This window comes from Nematostella vectensis, chromosome 2 (genome assembly GCF_932526225.1).
Source record: "Nematostella vectensis chromosome 2, jaNemVect1.1, whole genome shotgun sequence".
In the NCBI taxonomy this organism is placed as follows: Eukaryota; Metazoa; Cnidaria; class Anthozoa; order Actiniaria; family Edwardsiidae; genus Nematostella; species Nematostella vectensis.
Window position 1 is genome coordinate 1,112,828 of NC_064035.1, and position 19,534 is coordinate 1,132,361.

A 19,534-nucleotide genomic window follows, 5' to 3' on the forward strand; every position below is an offset into this window, starting at 1 on the left:
TGTAGTTGTCAAGGTTCGACACAGATTATGTTTTTTCTCAAAACAACTAGCCCAGGACCAGAAACCTTATGTCTTCAAAATGAAATTAATTGCACTTTTTAGGCGAACATTATTCAAGGGAAAAATATTTATTAGCATATATGCAGACAGATGCCACGGAAAGCGAATCGTCCTGGAGGGGCCATACGTGTGACAGTTGTACCTCTCTAGAAACACTCACAAATGATTGTAAACCTAACCATACACCATTCTATTCAAGAATTATTGACAAATATGTGGAATTTGTTGATGTGTGCTAACCTAAAATCTTGCCTTTTTATCAATTTTAGTTTTCAATGTTCCGATGTCATTCATTTTGATTGACAGTAACCACTGTAAGTAGCTTATCGATTGCTCTATCCGTACCGTGATTGGTGGAGCGGCTAAAACTACATGACCATACTCGATTGGTTCGGACACGTTCTCTGCGCATTGCAAGTTTGTTTTGCCTTCAGTGTGAGTTGGGTTAGAATGGAGTTGGAAATTGCCATCTATTTCCCTCAGAATTATGCGGTAATTCTTATCCCCGGGATAATGTGACCCAACGTGATTGAAGGACCTTAGAATGGAGAAAAATATGGTCCAAGCAGCAAGTCAGAAAAAGGCTCCAACGTCTTCTGATGCGAATTTGAGTATAGTTTTAAGTTTAATGTGTCATACTACTTGCCATCGACAAGGGGGCGAAACAGAGAAGTTTGCCAAACGGGCCATCGAATCTTTGGTGAAAAAGCTGCGTAAAAAAACTGATGAACTAGAATCCCTTATTTCAACCATAACAACAAATGGGGCACAGCCTTCCAAATGCGTTACCATACAAAGGACTCTAGATGGGAGACTCCAAGTCTGTGAACGCAAAGGCTTTCCACACGTAATTTACGCACGTTTGTGGCGATGGCCTGACATTCAGAAAATGGAAATGAAACATTTGGATTTTTGCCGTTTCGGATACGACCTAAAGTATGAAAGTGTCTGCGTAAACCCCTACCACTATGAACGGATTCGCAGCCCGACCGGTAAGTGTTTCAGTATATATGTTTGTTCACGAGGCGAGGCGTAATTTTGGGGGGAACCCATATAGCTTGTTTTGTGTTCTTTATCTCAGCATGTGCCTTTCTCCCATCGACGGCGTAAACACGAAACGGTCTTTCGATCCCCGACAAGCAAACCCCATTCGTCTTTTGGGGCCTACTTATATTTTGAAAAGTCCCAGGTGCTTTAGGTTTTTCCAGAGCTTATCTAGCAAGCACCGGTTTGAGATCTTAGATTCCGTGTCGACCCTTTAGAAACAGATTTCGCCACAAGGCGCCCGAAGGGGGGGCCAGTGTGCGGGCACCATAGAAGTGTAATTGCCTTTTTATGTTGTGTTTTTTTTTTTTATTTGGCTAGTGGAACACCTAGAATACTTACATTGATCTGACCTTTCCGTCCTCTCATCTTTGATAACATTTGACATGATGGAATTAACTTTAGCTGTTTGTTCGGTTTTACCGCACACACCATTTTTATTGTTAGAGAAGGTTTTAATTTGAATTATTCTAGAACACATATATACGGTTTATAGTGATTTGGTTATTGGCCATTGAAATCTCGAATGCAAATTGGGATCCATGATTCACGCAATTGTTTTGCATAAATTATAAAATTCCTTGAATGTGACACGATTCGAACCTGTTTGCTTTTCTGTCCTTTCTGGATTGCCTTCGTCTACACGACCTTGTGGTTGTCGCGATAGCGTGATTATAACAAGGAAATGACCGAAATAGGTCCGTAAAAAAAAAGACTGAATTATTGTGTCTGGTTTTATTGTTGGTTAGTAGTTATTGTCTGGCGCTATTGCTCGCCGTCTGAAATGTCGTCTGCTTTTTGGAGTAGATGTATTTTTAGCGCAGAATATATTTAACTATGTCCGTATAGCGTTAGGTCTGGCTCTCGGGCGGGCGTCTTGAATTTTACACACTAAATCTTCTTCAAGCTTCGCCGGCGAATAAGGAATGAGTAATTGTGTAACACTCGTTCTTATTTGCATACGCTCACGATATTGCTCGGCTTTTCTATTACTATTGCAAGTGCTTCATCTTTTATTTCAAAGAACTTGGTTGTATTTTCTTTTCCTTTTTTTGATTTGCATATATTTTTCTTGTGAAGATGAGAGAGAAAAATCCATGCATCATCCGATATCTACACGTAACAATACAACTTACGACACAACGGAGACAAGAAAGGCTTTCCGGGTTACAAGATCTCATCACGTCTACACGCATTTGTTTTTTTTCCCTTATATTTCCACCCCGCAAGCTTATGTTTTCGTCGAAAACTTACATCCTAGTTTAAATTTAAGAAGTTATATTTTTTAAACAAGGATCATGTTGTAATAAGCTTATATATTATAAGCTAAATATATTTTTTTAGGAAAAGAACATCAAGATCCATTTAAAAAGTCTAGAAAGCCTTGTTTACTCAAACGACCTTTGTTAGATTTTATTACAGTTTATAATTTTAGAGTCTTTTAGGCCCATTGATATCTTGTCCAATTTTTTCTCCAAATATTCTCTCAATGGGAAAATTTCAAGGTGCGAGGTCACCAGTTCTCATTATGTCATCCTTCCTAAAATTCCCATTGTATGTGGTCCACAGATCTAATAAAGATTTCTTTTTGCATTTTTGCTTGTGGTACTTTGTTATATTTTTTATATTGATAAAATGGTATGCAATTATTTAAGGATGGGCATTGTTTTCCTCCCCAAAACAGTGGGAGGCAATGTAATTTTTTTACTGGTACTATCTTTAGAGGTAAGGGAACAATTGTTATTTCTTGTTCAAAAATTTTAAACCTTCAATTTAAAAACTCAAAAATCTTGCCCCTCCCTCCAAATGGTGACCAAAAATGAGACCCTCCTCGAGAAAAAAAAAGCTTGATAGTTCTGCTTAGGGAACACTAGCTTACGTAACTTGTATACATTTCTGGCTAAAATTTGAAAGTATTCTTTGTTAATACTGATAAATACTGTAACATGATATTAAAACTTGTGTAAATAACATGAAGTGAGAAGTTGAGGAGAATATTAGCCTACTTGCATGGCACGAAAAACCCGAAAACACAGAGTTCGCATGAAACCTGGCGGCCATCATGGATAATGAGCTCCGCAGGGGGGAGGGGGAGGGAAAATGCGCGGGGCAGGGAGAAGGAGGAATGAACGCCTACAGGATGTCTCGCCTTTTTCGTTCATTGATTTCAAACTTCAAAGCGATCTGATTGGCTTATGGCCTCCCATTACTCATCACTCCATAGCTTTATCACATTCGGCCTACAGTGATGATTTAACGTGGCGATTACCAACGAAGCGATCCAAAAAACCCTAATTATTCTTCATTCGAAAGGCAAATCCGTTATTTTAAGACAAGAGCAGGAGGCAACTGTGAAAGTCTTGTTAGAAGCTAAAGATGTGATGGCTGTATTGCCGACATGGTTTGGTAAGAGCATCATTTTTACCGTTTCTGAGATTGGCCGATTGCATCTTTTATCCCCACTAGGGGGGTTGAGGACCTCAAAAATCCTAGGGGGAGGGGGTCTCCAGAGGGCTAAACTTCCAGGAGGGGGGATAACGATAAAGAAGAAATTCTGAGGGGAGGGGGAGCCAAAACTCTTAAATTTCCAGGGGGAGGGGGAGAAGTAGTTTATAAATCCCAGGGGGAGGGGGGAGCCTAACTATGATTTCTTAAAACCTCTTTTATTATCTTTCTGATTTTTCACATTTCCTGGCAGGGGGAAGGGGGTTACACAAATTTCCTTTGGGGGGAGAGGGAGCTCTGTAACTTTTCCAGAAGGGGAGGGGGGTAAAATTAGCCCAGAAATTCCAGGGGGGATGGGTATCTGGAGCCCTAAAAATCCAGAGGGGAGGGGGGTATAAATACTTATATCCTCAACCCCCCGGTGCAGATAAAAGATGCAATCAGCCATTGCCTCTCAAGAAGAACATCGCACAAACTCTGCCATCCTAGTAATATGCCCACTTTACTAAGAGCATAGTCAGCTGCTGCAGAGTTGACTAGTGGGATTCTTGAAGATCTAGGAACCGCCGGCGTTTATCTACTGGCTATGGTTCGTTATCTCTATGCTTGTTTGTGAGTGCGACTTTTAATTCAAAATAAAACGTATGTGTTCTTCTAAGAATCCTTCCACACGGCTGGTAGACTGCTTCATTGAATTTGTTCCACTGGGCACAGAAAACCCCAATTCCTCACACAACTCTCGGCAAGGGATTTCTTGTCGTAATATTCTTGTGTTCTTTGAGACTCTGTAAAAGTTTTCCCTCAATGGCCCAGCAAAGGTTCCGTATTTAATTGAAACTTTAAATGGGCAAATCCTACAACAGTCGTTTGCAAGTAATTCAACAGGCTTAGGTGCTATGTTTTATGGGGACTAGCTACATGTTGCATTATTACCTTTGCGCAGCGAAGATTTTAGCTCTATGTGAGTTTGTTTTGTTTTGAATTTGAGAATCAAATATGATTAATAATCGACAACGATTATGTGACATGTTATTTAGCTGTCAATTTTCCGTCACGTGTTATATTGGGGGCGTAGAACGAAAAAGGCGAGACATATCCTGTAGCCATTCTTTTCCCCCTCCCCCTGCCCCACACATTTTTCCTCCCCCTCCCCCTGCGGAGCTCATTATCCAACATGGCAGCTGGGTTTTTTGCGAACTCCGTGTTTTAGGGGTTTTTATGCCGGAAAAACTATCAAAGCCTACAAGTAGGCTAGGAGAATATATGCCTAACACATGGAAAGTATATACTTTAATTATTTTATTTGCTAATGCGACTCACAGCAAGCCAAACTGCTCTACATTTGGTTTTTGAATGCTTGAATCAATGTACCATTTTCTCAGGCTTGAAATGAGGGCCACTTATGAATCGAACCTGCTATTTTTTTCCCCTATAGATGTAATGCCAGAAATAAATCTATGAAATCTTTGTCAGGAACTGTTGTCAAATGATCAAGGAATAATAACTACTTACAACTTTGAGCTGCATATCGATGATTTGATATGATTGATTGAATGATTGAAGATTGTTTTAAAAAAGTTTGAAACTTTCTATTTTAAATTTCTATTCTTTTCTGACACTATGTTTTTGGTAAAAGTTAATTCCCAGGGAGATTTGAAATTTTAGACCTTCAGGAGGCCCAGAAATCGATTAGAATACCTAAACCCTATTTTAATATTCAAGACCCTCCCAAAAATTTGTGGCAAAAAAACCCTCTCCTTCAAGCGTAGCAACCCTTCTCCCTGCCTCCTAAATAATGACTTCTCTATAAGTAACACATTATTGGGTTGCAATCGTCATTCACTACAGTAGTTAATTGGATATTGATATGTTGCTTGTGGATTTCAGGATTAACAATGCTAACATGTTAGGCTGCCAATACTTTAAATGTGGATTTTATAATATTTATAAAAGCCTTGAATGCAATCAACTTAAGTCTTATTTAAATTGTATTTCATTTCTTCAGCTACAAGTATACCACCACCATCATTAAAGGCTAACAGCCCTGAAAAGAGTCCAGAGTCTTCCTTGTCACCCAAGGACTGTCAAATGTCGCCATCAGCATCCTCATCTTCATTCGATAGAGGAAGCCATTTTTATGATACTGTAGCTACAAACTCACACACTATTGCCTCTCCAAATAGCATCCCATGCTCTGCAGATCCCTGTCCAATAATTGTTCGCAATTTATTGTGGCATTCTGTTTTGCGTCATCAAAGTGTTGAGGCAGATAGTTTTAGTAGGAGGGCTATTGAATCCCTAGTGAAAAAGTTGAAGAAGAAATTCTATGAACTTGACTCACTTATCATTGCCATCACCTCTAAGGGAAGAACAGCATCTAAATGTGTGACTGTTCCGCGTACTATGGATGGTAGGCTTCAAGTTGGTGAGAAGAAGGACTTTCCTCATGTAATCTATGCAAGGTTATGGAGGTGGCCCGATGTTCATAAGATGGAAATGAGGCATAAGGAGTATTGTCAGTTTGGGTATGACTTAAAGAACGAGAAAGTCTGTGTGAATCCTTACCATTATGACAGAGTTCAACCTCCAGGTTAGTTTCCTTGTAACTTGTTTGAGATAAATAATGTTCAACCTCCAGGTTAGTTTCCTTGTAACTTGTTTGAGATAAATAATGTTCAACCTCCAGGTTAGTTTCCTTGTAACTTGTTTAAGATAAATAATGTTCAACCTCCAGGTTAGTTTCCTTGTAACTTGTTTGAGATAAATAATGTTCAACCTCCAGGTTAGTTTCCTTGTAACTTGTTTAAGATAAATAATGTTCAACCTCCAGGTTAGTTTCCTTGTAACTTGTTTGAGATAAATAATGTTCAACCTCTAGGTTAGTTTCCTTGTAACTTGTTTGAGATAAATAATGTTCAACCTCCAGGTTAGTTTCCTTGTAACTTGTTTGAGATAAATAATGTTCAACCTCCAGGTTAGTTTCCTTGTAACTTGTTTAAGATAAATAATGTTCAACCTCCAGGTTAGTTTCCTTGTAACTTGTTTGAGATAAATAATGTTCAACCTCTAGGTTAGTTTCCTTGTAACTTGTTTGAGATAAATAATGTTCAACCTCCAGGTTAGTTTCCTTGTAACTTGTTTGAGATAAATAATGTTCAACCTCCAGGTTAGTTTCCTTGTAACTTGTTTGAGATAAATAATGTTCAACCTCCAGGTTAGTTTTCTTGTAACGTGTTTGAGATAAATAATGTTCAACCTCCAGGTTAGTTTCCTTGTAACTTGTTTGAGATAAATAATGTTCAACTTAGACCCTGTCCCCACATTTAAGTTTTTGTTTGAAAATACAACCTTTTTGATATTGATGTGGGTTTTTTTACACATAATTAAGAAAACGATGATTTGAAAACATTCTCCATAGTGAAACTATTTGATAAGGATACCCTTTTGGTGCCTTGTTGATGCATGAAAACCAAACTATTCAAAGACGATAACGTGATTCATTTTGCACCCTTGATGTGCTGTAGATCTCATCATTTCTCCATTTTCTTGGGGATGGACCATCTCGAAATAAAAATACTTTATGTGGATGTAGATCAAAAAGGGTTCCTTTACAGACGAGAACATGGGTACATGAGAGGCATGTAGAATTGCTTCTTTAGCCATTCTAAAAGTATACAGTGACTTTAACTGAGAAGATCAGCCATCTTATTGCCGTAAATGTTAAATTACTATTGGCCCCTCTTCTCCACCCATTATGCTGCTTTAAGGCCATCAAGGTCTCATAGTTATAGTCATTTTATTCTTAACCAAATGTTACATAAATTGTTTCCACTGCCCGCAAATAGTTGAAGCAAATCGAGGCTGGTAGTGGGTATTTATTAATTTTATATTAAAACTTACACTATTTTGTACATTTTTTTCCCTTTAACTTTGTTACAATTATAAGTTACATATTATAATGAGTTGCAAAGAATACATTATCTTCCAATAGCAATTATCAAAATACCCTAAGCTCACAATATGTCTTGTTTTGCTAGATTGGTTCAAGTCATCTTTATATAGTGCAACTGGGAGGAACTCACAACTAAGTCCTAACATATCATCTGGTATGTGTGTGTATCATGAGGGAAAACATTGTCATCTATGTAATGTAACAATTTATTTTATTTTATTTAAGTTGAAGTGCATAGAAGAACACCTTCGTCCCCAATGGTAAGCTACATTGCCGTCAATTATAGTATTGAAGAGGACTATATAATTGTACTCAAAAGCTACATTGCCATCAATTATAGTATTGAAGAGGACTATATAATCGTACTCAAAAGCTCATTGCAGTCAATTATAGTATTGAAGAGGACTATATAATCGTACTCAAAAGCTCATTGCAGTCAATTATAGTATTGAAGAGGACTATATAATTGTAGTCAAATTCTTATGAAAGCTTGTGAAGAATTTTAGAGGTTTTTTTCAATGAAGTTCAAAGTTTCTTATTTCCTGTTTTCAAACTTAAAATCTTAGACATATACCTTTTACGTGATAAATTTGGGTTAATCTCCTAAAGTTATATCTGATATTGCAGAAGGAGGTTATTAGTTCACCCTCGATGGGAATTCACAGCTATCACAGTATGCACTCAGTTAAAAGCCAAGCCACAGACCCCTTCCATGGTTACCTAGGCCATCAGCCATCCATCCTCTTCAAAAGGAAAAGAGAGAGGTATGTGATCTTTTCTAATTGCAGACACCCAATCATATAACATCATCAAAATCTCTATAAATGTAGAACTCTTTATAGGATATGTTAGGGTATTTTTATCTTTGAATCGGCTGCCTAAAAGACATACTGTCATTGTTTGTACAAGTTTCCTGTAGCTCAAGTCCCCATATCCACTTAGATCCAAGGTAATTATTTATTTCTTTTTATCACAATTTCTGGCTGATGATTTGCAGAATGGAGTCAAGCAGTTCATCAGCGACAGGGTCTAGTGAGGAGGATCAGGAGATTGATGTTGAATTGGATCCGGAATCTGGAGGGAAGAAAGGAAAGGTAGCAAATGGTGAATTACTGTAGTAGCCTCTTCAGGATCAGGAGTTACAAAAGTATTCAAATAGTGAAAGGTTTTAGGCAAATAAATAGTTGGGAAATCATAAAGCTAAGTGCCTTGCCCTTTTTTAAACATGCTTTTGTTATTTAACAGTTGCTCTCTGAGAGGATGGACAAGTCCCAGCACATGCCAATTCCTTCACAATCAATGTAAGCCTGCAAATAATAATTGCCCGGGGGGGGGGGGGGGGGGGGACTCCCTATAAATTGAGGGTAAGGGTAAACGTCATGTTTTTAAGGGTTTGAGATCCGAGGTTTGGCATTTTTTAGGGTATTTGAAGCAAAGCCTATCGAAAAAAAAAACATGGTATTTTTTAGGGTCTACAATTCGAATGAGAGGTACTTTTTTCTAAAATTGCAACCCCTCAGTTTCACCAAGTTTTCAATTTAAAAGCTGTGATAAGGGGGTGAAATATTGTCTGCATTGTTCTATTCATGGAGCAGCCATGTGAAAGTAGGATAAACACGGGATTAACACACATCTTTATTTAAATTGACTTGATCTTAATCAGGTTAATTAACTATAATATCATATCCGATATCGCCAACACTAGAACAACAACTGAAATATGAAGCGGGGCTAAAGCAAATGCTTAATACTCACTCAATTCGCTAAATGTCTGTGCCAGTCCAAAAAAGTCCTTTTTTTATTGTATTTTTTAGGGTTATTTTTTTTGTAAGAGATATTTTTTGGGGTTGTGATTTTTTTGTACCATGGTATTTTTAGTGTATTTTTTCGGGGTCTTCTAAGCAACATTCTATTTTTTTTTTATGACAGGCTGAAATGTGCATTGTGTAACTGCATTGAGAACAGTGTTCTGGGACAAGGCCGCCTGATATGCTTTGGCAGGCTCTCTCCAGCTAAAAGTGATTCTCTGCATGCTGAACCCAATCATGTGAACAACCAGATGAATACAAATCTCCAACCAAGGCCTGGGATGGCCCTCCAACGAAACGATATCGACAGGTACTTGAAGACTCAAGATTGTATTTAAATGCTTATCCAACATTTTAACAAGCTCACAATGTAAGACAAATTGCATTAACTTATAATATTATTTCAAGATATATAATCTACATCAGATTTTCACTGGATAAATAACAGGTTCGCTTAACAAAAGGTTTTCAGAAATTATCTTTTTGACTGATTGTGTTTCAATTTTTTTAAATACTGTTTCAGTAGATCCAGGTTTCCATACTGTTCCACCCAAGAAGATATTTCAGACGTTGGTTTTGAAGAGGAGCCAGACCTTGCTGCCCTGGCTGACAAAACTGGCCACGTCTGGGTACACGAAAGATGTGCTGCATGGACTCTAGCATCGATAGCAACAAACTCCTCACCAGGACTAACTATGGACATCACAAACCAGATACTTCCAAAGGTAAACATCGCAGAAAAACATATTTAATAGATGCATACTTAAAAGATGAATAATTTGCCAACATGTTCCAGCAGTTCATATTCTGGCAGTCAGATCATAATTAAATAAGCTGGTAAAGATTGGTAGTTGCTGTCTGAATTATACACTAATATAGTAAGTTCTGTGTTTAATTTTCTTAGGGACACCTCTATGTTAACTGGCTCTATTACTACTGGAATGACATTATTCTTTAAAAATGAAATATATATATATTATTTAATTTGCTCTAACATAAAGTATTGAGCGATGTTGGTACCATTGAAAGATTGATCCTTTTATACATATAGATATATGGGTATTGTATTATTGTATTATACTGTATTATATTAAACATAAAACAAGTTACTTGCTGGCCAGTTTCTTGCTGACTTATACATACTTCAATGTTTGTACACAGAGATGTAATTACTGTAACCGGTTTGGTGCAAGTATAAGCTGTGATGCCAGGGAATGTGGCAAAGTCTACCATTACCCCTGTGCACTGGTTTCTGGAAGTTTCCAGGTAGGAATCCATTCAACACCTGCTCCAGTCTTGTTCGTTGGATTTTTTTAATGTAGCTAGAATTTTCTGCAAAGTTTGTTGCATGTGTAGTAGCCAACCTGGAAATTTAGACAATTAGGTTTAATTAGAATGATACTTAAAATCATGTGAGGGCAATATTAAATAATGATTAGTACCAACTAACACCATGTTTCCTTTATTATTGAGGTCTTTCAATCTATGAATATTATAAAGATTATCAGGGAATTGTAAAAAAAAAACAATAACTAGTCGAATTTGTCAATGAAATTTTGGGTGCCATTACTTAGAAATGTTCCTTTCTATTTTACAGGATGTCAAGACAATGAAACTTCACTGTACAGACCATTTGGACCATGTCAAAGGAATTGGTTAGTTATTGTTTTAAAATGTTAAAAATCTCTTGAGTTTTCCATATGCCACAGTTTCCTTAAAAAGACAATTAAAGGAGAGACAGATGCCTGAAGAACGTAGCATGCTTGCAAGCAGGCTATGAAGAATGAATCGATATCGTCCTCTGATTGCCCAGGAAGATCATAAAGTTGAGAAGTCTTGATCTTAGTCTCAACTTAAAAACCTGGCACATTGCCAGTCCATACTTTAAAAGCAAACCCGAGAAATTACTTGAGTCCCCTTCACAATATTACCATCACCAATTTTTTCTTTAACGTACATTGTATTATTTGCAGCTCATTGTGACAAATGTAAGATGGGAGGAGACCCAGAACAACTTCTTCTTTGTACGCGTTGTGGTTACCACTATCATGGAGACTGCTGTACCCCCCCTGTTCGGCCCACAGAGCAAGTCAGAAAAGGGTGGGAGTGCTTGATGTGCAAGTCATGCCAGTCGTGCAGGTTTGCGACAGCTGCTTTATCGCCTGATAATATATATATATAATCACTAAGAGGTTTCTGATTCTGATGATATAATTCCATTCAAGGCAATTGTCCAGTCCAGAGCGGCTGCTGTCCTGCATGTCTTGCGATAAGGCCTATCATCTTTACTGCATTGACCCCTTGGGAACTAACAAAGGAAAGATGCATTGGAAATGCGAGGTATTTGAAGTACAGTTAGTGGACCAAAGTAATGACCAGGAGCGCATTTATTTAGTCCTACCCTCTGCTTTATTTTCAGAAGTGTCGTAAATGTCATAAATGCGGGACAAGAACAACATCTCAGTGGCACATTGACTTCACGCTCTGTAATTCATGTTACTGCAAAGGGCACAAGTCGAGTGCATGTCCACTGTGCCGCCAGCGGAATGGTCAGCCCCAGAGTGTTCAGTGCGATTCCTGTAGCAGGTCAGTTGTAGTACAGTGGACGCTAGCTTTACAACATACAGTGTTTACTAGAGCCTCGTGGAGTATCTTTGAGGTTGGTGCCCCATATTGTTTGTGCGCATACAGAAAGCACATGCGCGCTAAATCTCGTTCCCAGTGCCCAGTACCTTTATGCCAGCGACAAGTTACATGGCTCTGGGATAATCAATTCCTTAGGCGATTCTTATTGGCTCACAGGGACCAGATTCTCTGGGATAATCAATTCCTAAGGCGATTCTCATTGGCTTCCAGGGACCGATTCTTATTGGCTCCCAGATTCTTATTGCTTCAGGGAGCATGCGCAAATAAATCAGAAGAGAATAGAACAATAAAAAAGCTTCACGACGCTTGTCACACATTCTGTCATTACTATTAAAAGATTCCTGTTTTAAAAATAAAATTGCAGAGAAAACTCCTACAAACCAGCGTATTCGTTTAAAACCAAATTTTATAATTGCTGCTTACGAACTTTTAGTACCATACAATAATCCTTTATAGCTTTTTGGGTCTTATAACATAGATGGGGGCTTGTAGCCTGGTTAGCAAGCGTTTAACAAGAAAGGAACGGTTTTATGGATTTCGCGGCCATACTCTTCTCTCGAAACTCTCTTGCTACTCTTCTCTCGAAACTCCCGTTTCTCTCGAAACGCTTGCTACCCAAGCTATAGGCCTTGCGGAAATCCTGGCAAATTACGGGAAACCGTGCGAAGTCGATATATATATATGTATATGCCGGTCATGTTCTTGGCGGATTAACTCTTTGATAGAGTTCTGCGGTAAGAGACAACGCGAAGGCAATAGAATCAAAATCCCCGTCCGTTAAAGACTACTTCGAGGCGGGCAAACATAAAATAATTACGCCGTGAAGCGATGGAGTGTCCTTACATGCCTGAGCACAAAAATATACGTGAGCGAAGCTTTTCAATCTTGTCCTCCATTGAAACATTCAATGGATAAATCAGTAAAATAATTGAACTGTATTCGCGCTCTCCTTCAGACTCAAACACACCGTAGGCGAATCCAAGTACTTCGTGAACTAGGAATGCTTTACCATTCCCGGTTGGCAACATATACACCAAAACCATCTTTTCTATAAACGATGACCAACTATGTTCTTTCCGGGCGCTTTTTTGTTTGGACCTGCGCATTAAAACCGGAAACAAAGGATTCTGTTGGTGAAAAAAAATGATTATCCCAGAGCCTTGTACCTGGCCATTGGCTCAAAGGTACGTGGGTTCTGGGAACGAGGTTGATGCACGTTTGTTTTTCGTATGCAAGTAATGACACTTTCCCAAAAGCAAGAAGAAATGGCTAATATCAGCTTAACTGCTCCGTGACTCCCAATGTTTACTCCAAATCTTCAGCTTGAAAAGCTATTTCTTGTTATCAGTCAGATATTACATAGTTTTACGAAAGTAAGCAAAATAGCATGCGAGGGTCACATTTTTGATTGACGCGAACTTTATACCTAGGAGGATTCCTTCATGCTCAGATATGCACTGAATCATCCCTTGACCTTGCTGGTTGACTATTGAACTTAATGTCAATCAGATAGTACATTTCTCATTTCCTTATTGATGCAATTCTCCAAACTGTCAAGGTGGCCTGCTTGTTGTGGCGTTTCTTGAATTCGCTCTTGTACATAAATTATAAGTGACCAAGCCCTTGTCACCAACAGCACTTTCATGAATCTGCAGGTGGATCCACGCAGCTTGTGATGGTATCACGGCGGATATCTATGACCGCCTTCAGCTAGATTTATCCCTGATGTACGTGTGCAAAGTTTGCCGGGACGAGGTTGAGGTCCTCAAGAGAGAATGCAGGAAAGAGGTATATTTCACTACCGCATGAGAAATCCGGATCATTCGCCAAAGTTGTAGTGAAGAAAAAGGTTTTGCTTCTTAGTGATCGTTTTGTTCTGAAGTGATTCTACAGTGATTGAACAAGTCTTCTACAGACTGTAAAAATGCCTAGTTGGTTTGTGTCTCATATTTTTTTTTATGTATTATACTTCTACTATACACAGTATTGTATACGGTATTAAGATTACCCTTTTTTCTATTCACGACAAGCACAGTAGCATTTGGTTCCACTTTGAAGGGCAAATTTTTTTTTCACATTGCATTGTCATTATCCACATTGAGATTCCTATCACTATCCAAGTCTAAATTCGTAAAATTATTTTTTTAACAGCAGCTCAAAGCAGAGCCAGTTAAACTGGAGGAAGTATCTGAAGCCACCCTAGTCTTGCTGTCAATGAACAAGTACGAGGACCTTCCCCCGATAGAGAGCTATCTTGGTACTCGTCAGGCCCCCCCAGCACACACCACAACTTGGATGACGACCGAACCCCCTCAGTGGTCCCGTCTGCGCATGACTTACTCGTTCGAGTACTTCATCATGAAACAGCATGGCAAGGTACTCCTATAAGCAAGCAAGGCAGGGAAATCTCATGAAACAGCATGACAAGGTGCTCCTATGACCAAGCAAGGCAGGGAAATTTCATGAAACAGCATGACAAGGTACTCCAATGACCAAGCAAGGCAAGGAAATTTCATGAAACAGCATGACAAGGTGCTCCTATGACCAAGCAAGGCAAGGAAATCTCATGAAACAGCATGGCTAGGTACTCCTATGACCAAGCAAGGCAGGGAGATCTCATGAAACAGCATGACAAGGTACTCCTATGACCAAGCAAGGCAGGGAAATCTCATGAAACAGCATGAGATGGTGCTCCTATGACCAAGCAATGCAGGGAAATCTCATGAAACAGCATGACAAGTGCTCCTATGACCAAGCAATGCAGGGAAATATAATGAAACAGCATGGCAAGGTGCTCCTATGATCAAGCAAGGCAGGGAAATCTCATGAAACAGCATGGCTAGGTGCTCCTATGACCAAGCAAGGCAGGGAAATCTCATGGCATGATCCTGTGGAACAATCAAAGCGTGATAGTTGTCTCCTTTATTTCTTTTATTTTTTTTTTACAGCTTACACACCAGCAGACCTTACTGCCTGGCCTTCTAGCTGTTGAGCTAAGGAACTTGTTTTGTTTAGTGCGGTTTAGTGAGCTCAATCGTGTAGCTTGGTTTTACCAGTCTCCACCTGGGGCTCCTGACAAGTGCACTTATAAGAGCTCGGCTCTCGCCTTTTTCATATAATATGGGTTTAATCAGGTGAATACTTAATGATTTGACGGTGACTCATGATGCGATGTGAATGCCTCCTGATCTCCCTATATTGAAACCACAGGTTCATCTACGGAATGGTAATGTAACAATGTCTGTCTCTCCGTTTGTTAACTTACTGTTGGTCCAGCTATCTGTACATCTGTCTGTCCGTCCGTCTGTCGCTCTGTATGTCTGTCTGTTAACTTAATGTTGGTCCAGCTATCTGTACATCCGTTTGTCCGTCCGTCTGTTGTTCGGTAAGTCTGTCTGTTAACTTACTGTTGGTCCAGCTATCTGTACATCTGTCTGTCCGTCCGTCCGTCTGTCGCTCTGTATGTCTGTTCATTTACTGTTGGTCCAGCTATCTTTACATCTGTCTGTTAACTTACTGTTGGTTCAACTATCTGCACGTCTGTCCGTCCGTTCGTCTGTCGCTCTTTATGTCTGTCTGTTAACTTACTGTTGGTCCAGCTAGCTTCACATCTGTCTGTCCGTCCGTCCGTCCGTCTGGTACTACGTAAGCAATGCTGCATATTTAGAAAGTGGTAAATGATGGACACTTTATTATATTCTATAATAGCAGACCAATATCTCCAAACATAAATGAGACTGTAAATATTCACATTATATAACCATTATTTAACAAGTTATTACCACATCTTGTCTAACGAAAAGACTGCACAAAAGATGCTAGAACTGATAATAGCGTAGATGCAGCCTTTTCAAAGTGCAAAACGCACCAAACATTTGAATGAAATTATTCGATTTTTCATATTATATATATAAATATATACATATATTTAATTCATTATAATTGTACAATGTACCATTGAACTGTACTATAAAGCTATATTTAACGAACTTCTTTCGAAAGAGAAATCAGTGATATTTTAATGAAAACTTAATTCTTTATGTAGCTGGTCCACAGAATCTGTTTCCTCTTTTTTATTCTAAAACTGTATTGATTAGGACACGATATCTTATAGGTTTTACAAATATCTCTATATTTTCACGGGAGCTTGTTTCGATTGTTTGCATTCTTTTGTTGAAGTAGTCTGACTTCAGCCAGCCTAAAAGCACTTGCATTTATTTTAAGCAAACTCCCTTAAAATGCCATTCTAGACCCAAATATGACAAATATATTGTATAAACTGAACTATTTTTGAAATGATATTTAGTAACAGATTTTAATACAAATTTATGGTTATTCTGCTTTGAAGTAAGCTTGCATGTTGTGGCTTCTTTTACAATTCTTTTAGCGAATGTATATTATAGTGTTTTTGATTAACCCATGAAATAGTTTTAGCGTTCCTATTAATACACTTTATTGGTCCAGAATCACGATGAAAACTTCAAATTAGTTTTATTCGGTATGTACACTTTGTTCCCATGTTAATAGAATTTACTCCACTTGGAGGATCTAGAATCAAGGGAAATCCAACTCCACATTTTCCGTTCTTTGTTTGGACAGATTCTGTCTGAAGCTAAGAACAAACACTCCAGCCGGTCTGGTCATAATGTTAACATACACACATATAGAAACGCATATAGAGGCACACTTGCTATGCAAGCGCCGGAAATGTAATACTTTAGCAATATTTAGATCTGTAAAATAGAATTTCCTGTGCCGCATATTATGATATATACGAGTCATTTTAAACGAACAAGGTAATGTCAACATGTGGAAAACAAGTATTTGCGTGTTCAGATTCCTGCCTTGTTTCCGGTTGTTAATTGGTCGGCTGGTAGGGAAAACAACGCGCAATTCTTGATCTTTGTAATTTGTTGCCAGAAATTGTTTTCTTGTACGCGTTTGCCATATTTTATTTTATGTTCAATATTTTGCGAACTTACTCGTACTATTTCCAATAAAGGGATTGTACTATTGGCTCCATCAATTTTTTGAAGCACTTCAAAGGCTTTTGAACACGCCTCATTCATTTAAAGACGCCGTTTAATTAAAGCCGTTTAATTAAGACAAAAGGGGTTTTACGATTTAGCACTTGAAGGTTATTCGTAAGTTATTGAAAATTGCTGCAACATGAGAAAAAATGAATCAACTCGTGTAGTTTCGGTTCTAGTATTTTATATAGTTTACTGTGATATTTTTCCCTTGTTGTTAGATTGTTGCATAAGCGATGTAATTATTACCCGTTTATTCTTACTATAACCGGTTAATGTGAATAAATGTTGTATATCAAAATATTGCTCTCTGTTTTGCATTGCATTAGATGAATCGAAATACAGACATAAATCTCTTTTGGAGGAACTAGGTGCAACTGGCGCCGGGAGGGAATTACGTCATGGCCCACAAGCAACAAGCGTCTTCTGGAGTTCAAACATAAGCCTGTTGCAAGGACCCTTATCCAGGGGCTTTAAACATAAGCCTGTTGCAAGGACCCTTATCCAGGGGCTTCAAACATAAGCCAGTTGCACAGGACCCTTATCCAGGGGGCTCAAACAAGCCAGTTGCACAGGACCCTTATCCAGGGGGCTGAAACATAAGCCTGTTGCACAGGACCCTTATCCAGAGGGCTCAAACATAAGCCAGTTGCACAGGACCCTTATGCAGGGGCTTCAAACATAGGCCAGTTGCACAGGACCCTTATCCAGGGGCTTCAAACATAAGCCTGTTGCAAGGACCCTTATCCAGGTGGCTGAAACATAAGCCTGTTGCAAGGAACCTTATCCAGGTGGCTCAAACATAACCCTGTTGCACAGGACCCTTATCCAGGGGCTTCAAACAAGCCAGTTGCACAGGACCCTTATCCAGGGGGCTCAAACATAAGCCAGTTGCACAGGACCCTTATCCAGGGGGCTCAAACATAAGCCAGTTGCACAGGACCCTTATCCAGGGGGTTCACACATAAGCCACTTGCACAGAATCCTTATCCAGGGGCTCAAACATAAGCCAGTTGCACAGAATCCTTATCCAGGGGCTGAAACTTAAGCCAGTTGCACAGGACCCTTATCCAGGGGGCTGAAACATAAGCCAGTTGCACAGGACCCTTATCCAGGGGGCTCAAACATAAACCAGTTGCACAGGACCCTTATCCAGGGGGCTCAAACATAAACCTATTGCACAGGACCCTTATCCAGGGGGTTCAAACATAAGCCAGTTGCACAGGACCCTTATCCAGGGGCTTCAAACATAAGCCAGTTGCACAGGACCCTTATCCAGGGGGCTAAAACATAAGCCAGTTGCACAGAATCCTTATCCAGGGGGCTCAAACATAAGCCAGTTGCACAGAATCCTTATCCAGGGGCTTCAAACATAAGCCAGTTGCACAGGACCCTTATCCAGGGGGTTCAAACATAAGCCAGTTGCACAGGACCCTTATCCAGGGGGCTCAAACATAAGCCAGTTGCACAGGACCCTTATCCAGGGGCTTCAAACATAAGCCTGTTGCACAGGACCCTTATCCAGGGGGCTGAAACATAAGCCTGTTGCAAGGACCCTTATCCAGGTGGCTCAAACATAACCCTGTTGCACAGGACCCTTATCCAGGGGCTTCAAACAAGCCAGTTGCACAAGACCCTTATCCATGGGGCTCAAACATAAGCCAGTTGCACAGGACCCTTATCCAGGGGGCTCAAACATAAGCCAGTTGCACAGGACCCTTATCCAGGGGGCTCAAACATAAGCCAGTTGCACAGGACCCTTATCCAGGGGCTTCAAACATAAGCCAGTTGCACAGGACCCTTATCCAGGGGGCTCAAACATAAACCTATTGCACAGGACCCTTATCCAGGGGGTTCAAACATAAGCCAGTTGCACAAGACCCTTATCCAGGGGGCTCCAACATAAGCCAGTTCCATAGGACGCTTATCCAGGGGGTTCAAACATAAGCCAGTTGCACAAGACCCTTATCCAGGGGGCTCCAACATAAGCCAGTTGCATAGGACGCTTATCCAGGGGGTTCAAACATAAGCCTGTTGCACAGGACCCTTATCCAGGGGCTTCAAACATAAGCCAGTCGCACAGGACCCTTATCCAGGTGGCTCAAACATAAGCCAGTTGCACAAGACCCTTATCCATGGGGCTCCAACATAAGCCAGTTGCATAGGACGCTTATCCAGGGGGTTCAAACATAAGCCTGTTGCACAGGACCCTTATCCAGGTGGCTCAAACATAAGCCAGTTGCACAGGGTTCTTATCCAGGAGGTTCACACATAAGCTAGTTGCACAGGACCCTTACCCAGGGGGTTCACACATAAGCCAGTTGCACAAGACCCTTATCCAGGGGGCTTAAACATAAGCCAGTTGCATAGGACCCTTATCCAGGGGGTTCAAACATAAGCCAGTTGCAGAGGACCCTTATCCAGGGGGTTCAAACATAAGCCAGTTGCAGAGGACCCTTATCCAGGGGGCTCAAACATAAGCCAGTTGCACAGGACCCTTATCCAGGGGGCTCAAACATAAGCCAGTTGCACAGGACCCTTATCCAGGG

General features: G+C 39.8%; 1 protein-coding gene across 5 annotated transcripts; it reads left to right on the forward strand.

Moving 5' to 3' along the window:
• The first annotated feature begins 453 nt into the window (after positions 1-453).
• On the forward strand, positions 454-17,286 carry LOC5509135. Of its 5 annotated transcripts, none has more exons than XM_048724080.1 (17): positions 454-1,052; positions 5,555-6,139; positions 7,587-7,655; positions 7,727-7,761; positions 8,129-8,265; positions 8,499-8,595; positions 8,747-8,802; positions 9,431-9,619; positions 9,833-10,034; positions 10,471-10,575; positions 10,907-10,964; positions 11,283-11,448; positions 11,535-11,649; positions 11,729-11,895; positions 13,611-13,743; positions 14,107-14,352; positions 14,457-17,286. In XM_048724080.1, the coding sequence occupies exons 1-16, from the start codon at positions 605-607 to the stop codon at positions 14,341-14,343; spliced, it is 2,799 nt and encodes a 932-aa protein (XP_048580037.1). In that variant the 5' UTR covers positions 454-604; the 3' UTR covers positions 14,344-14,352; positions 14,457-17,286. The 5 variants fall into 5 exon arrangements, 4 of the variants coding, with proteins under 4 accessions (XP_048580037.1, XP_032233875.2, XP_032233874.2 ...); XR_007307068.1 differs by having other exon boundaries at positions 455-1,052; positions 14,107-14,539; positions 14,799-17,286; XM_032377984.2 differs by having other exon boundaries at positions 14,110-17,286.
• The last annotated feature ends 2,248 nt before the right edge of the window (positions 17,287-19,534 follow it).

Excerpts from the sequence above, each read along its gene's own strand:
- LOC5509135 (XM_048724080.1), top strand. The coding sequence starts at position 605 with ATGGAGAAAAATATGGTCCAAGCAGCAAGTCAGAAAAAGGCTCCAACG. Across the intron at positions 9,620-9,832 it reads CAACGAAACGATATCGACAG|TAGATCCAGGTTTCCATACT; the intron begins GTACTTGAAGAC and ends ATACTGTTTCAG. Across the intron at positions 10,965-11,282 it reads GGACCATGTCAAAGGAATTG|CTCATTGTGACAAATGTAAG; the intron begins GTTAGTTATTGT and ends TATTATTTGCAG.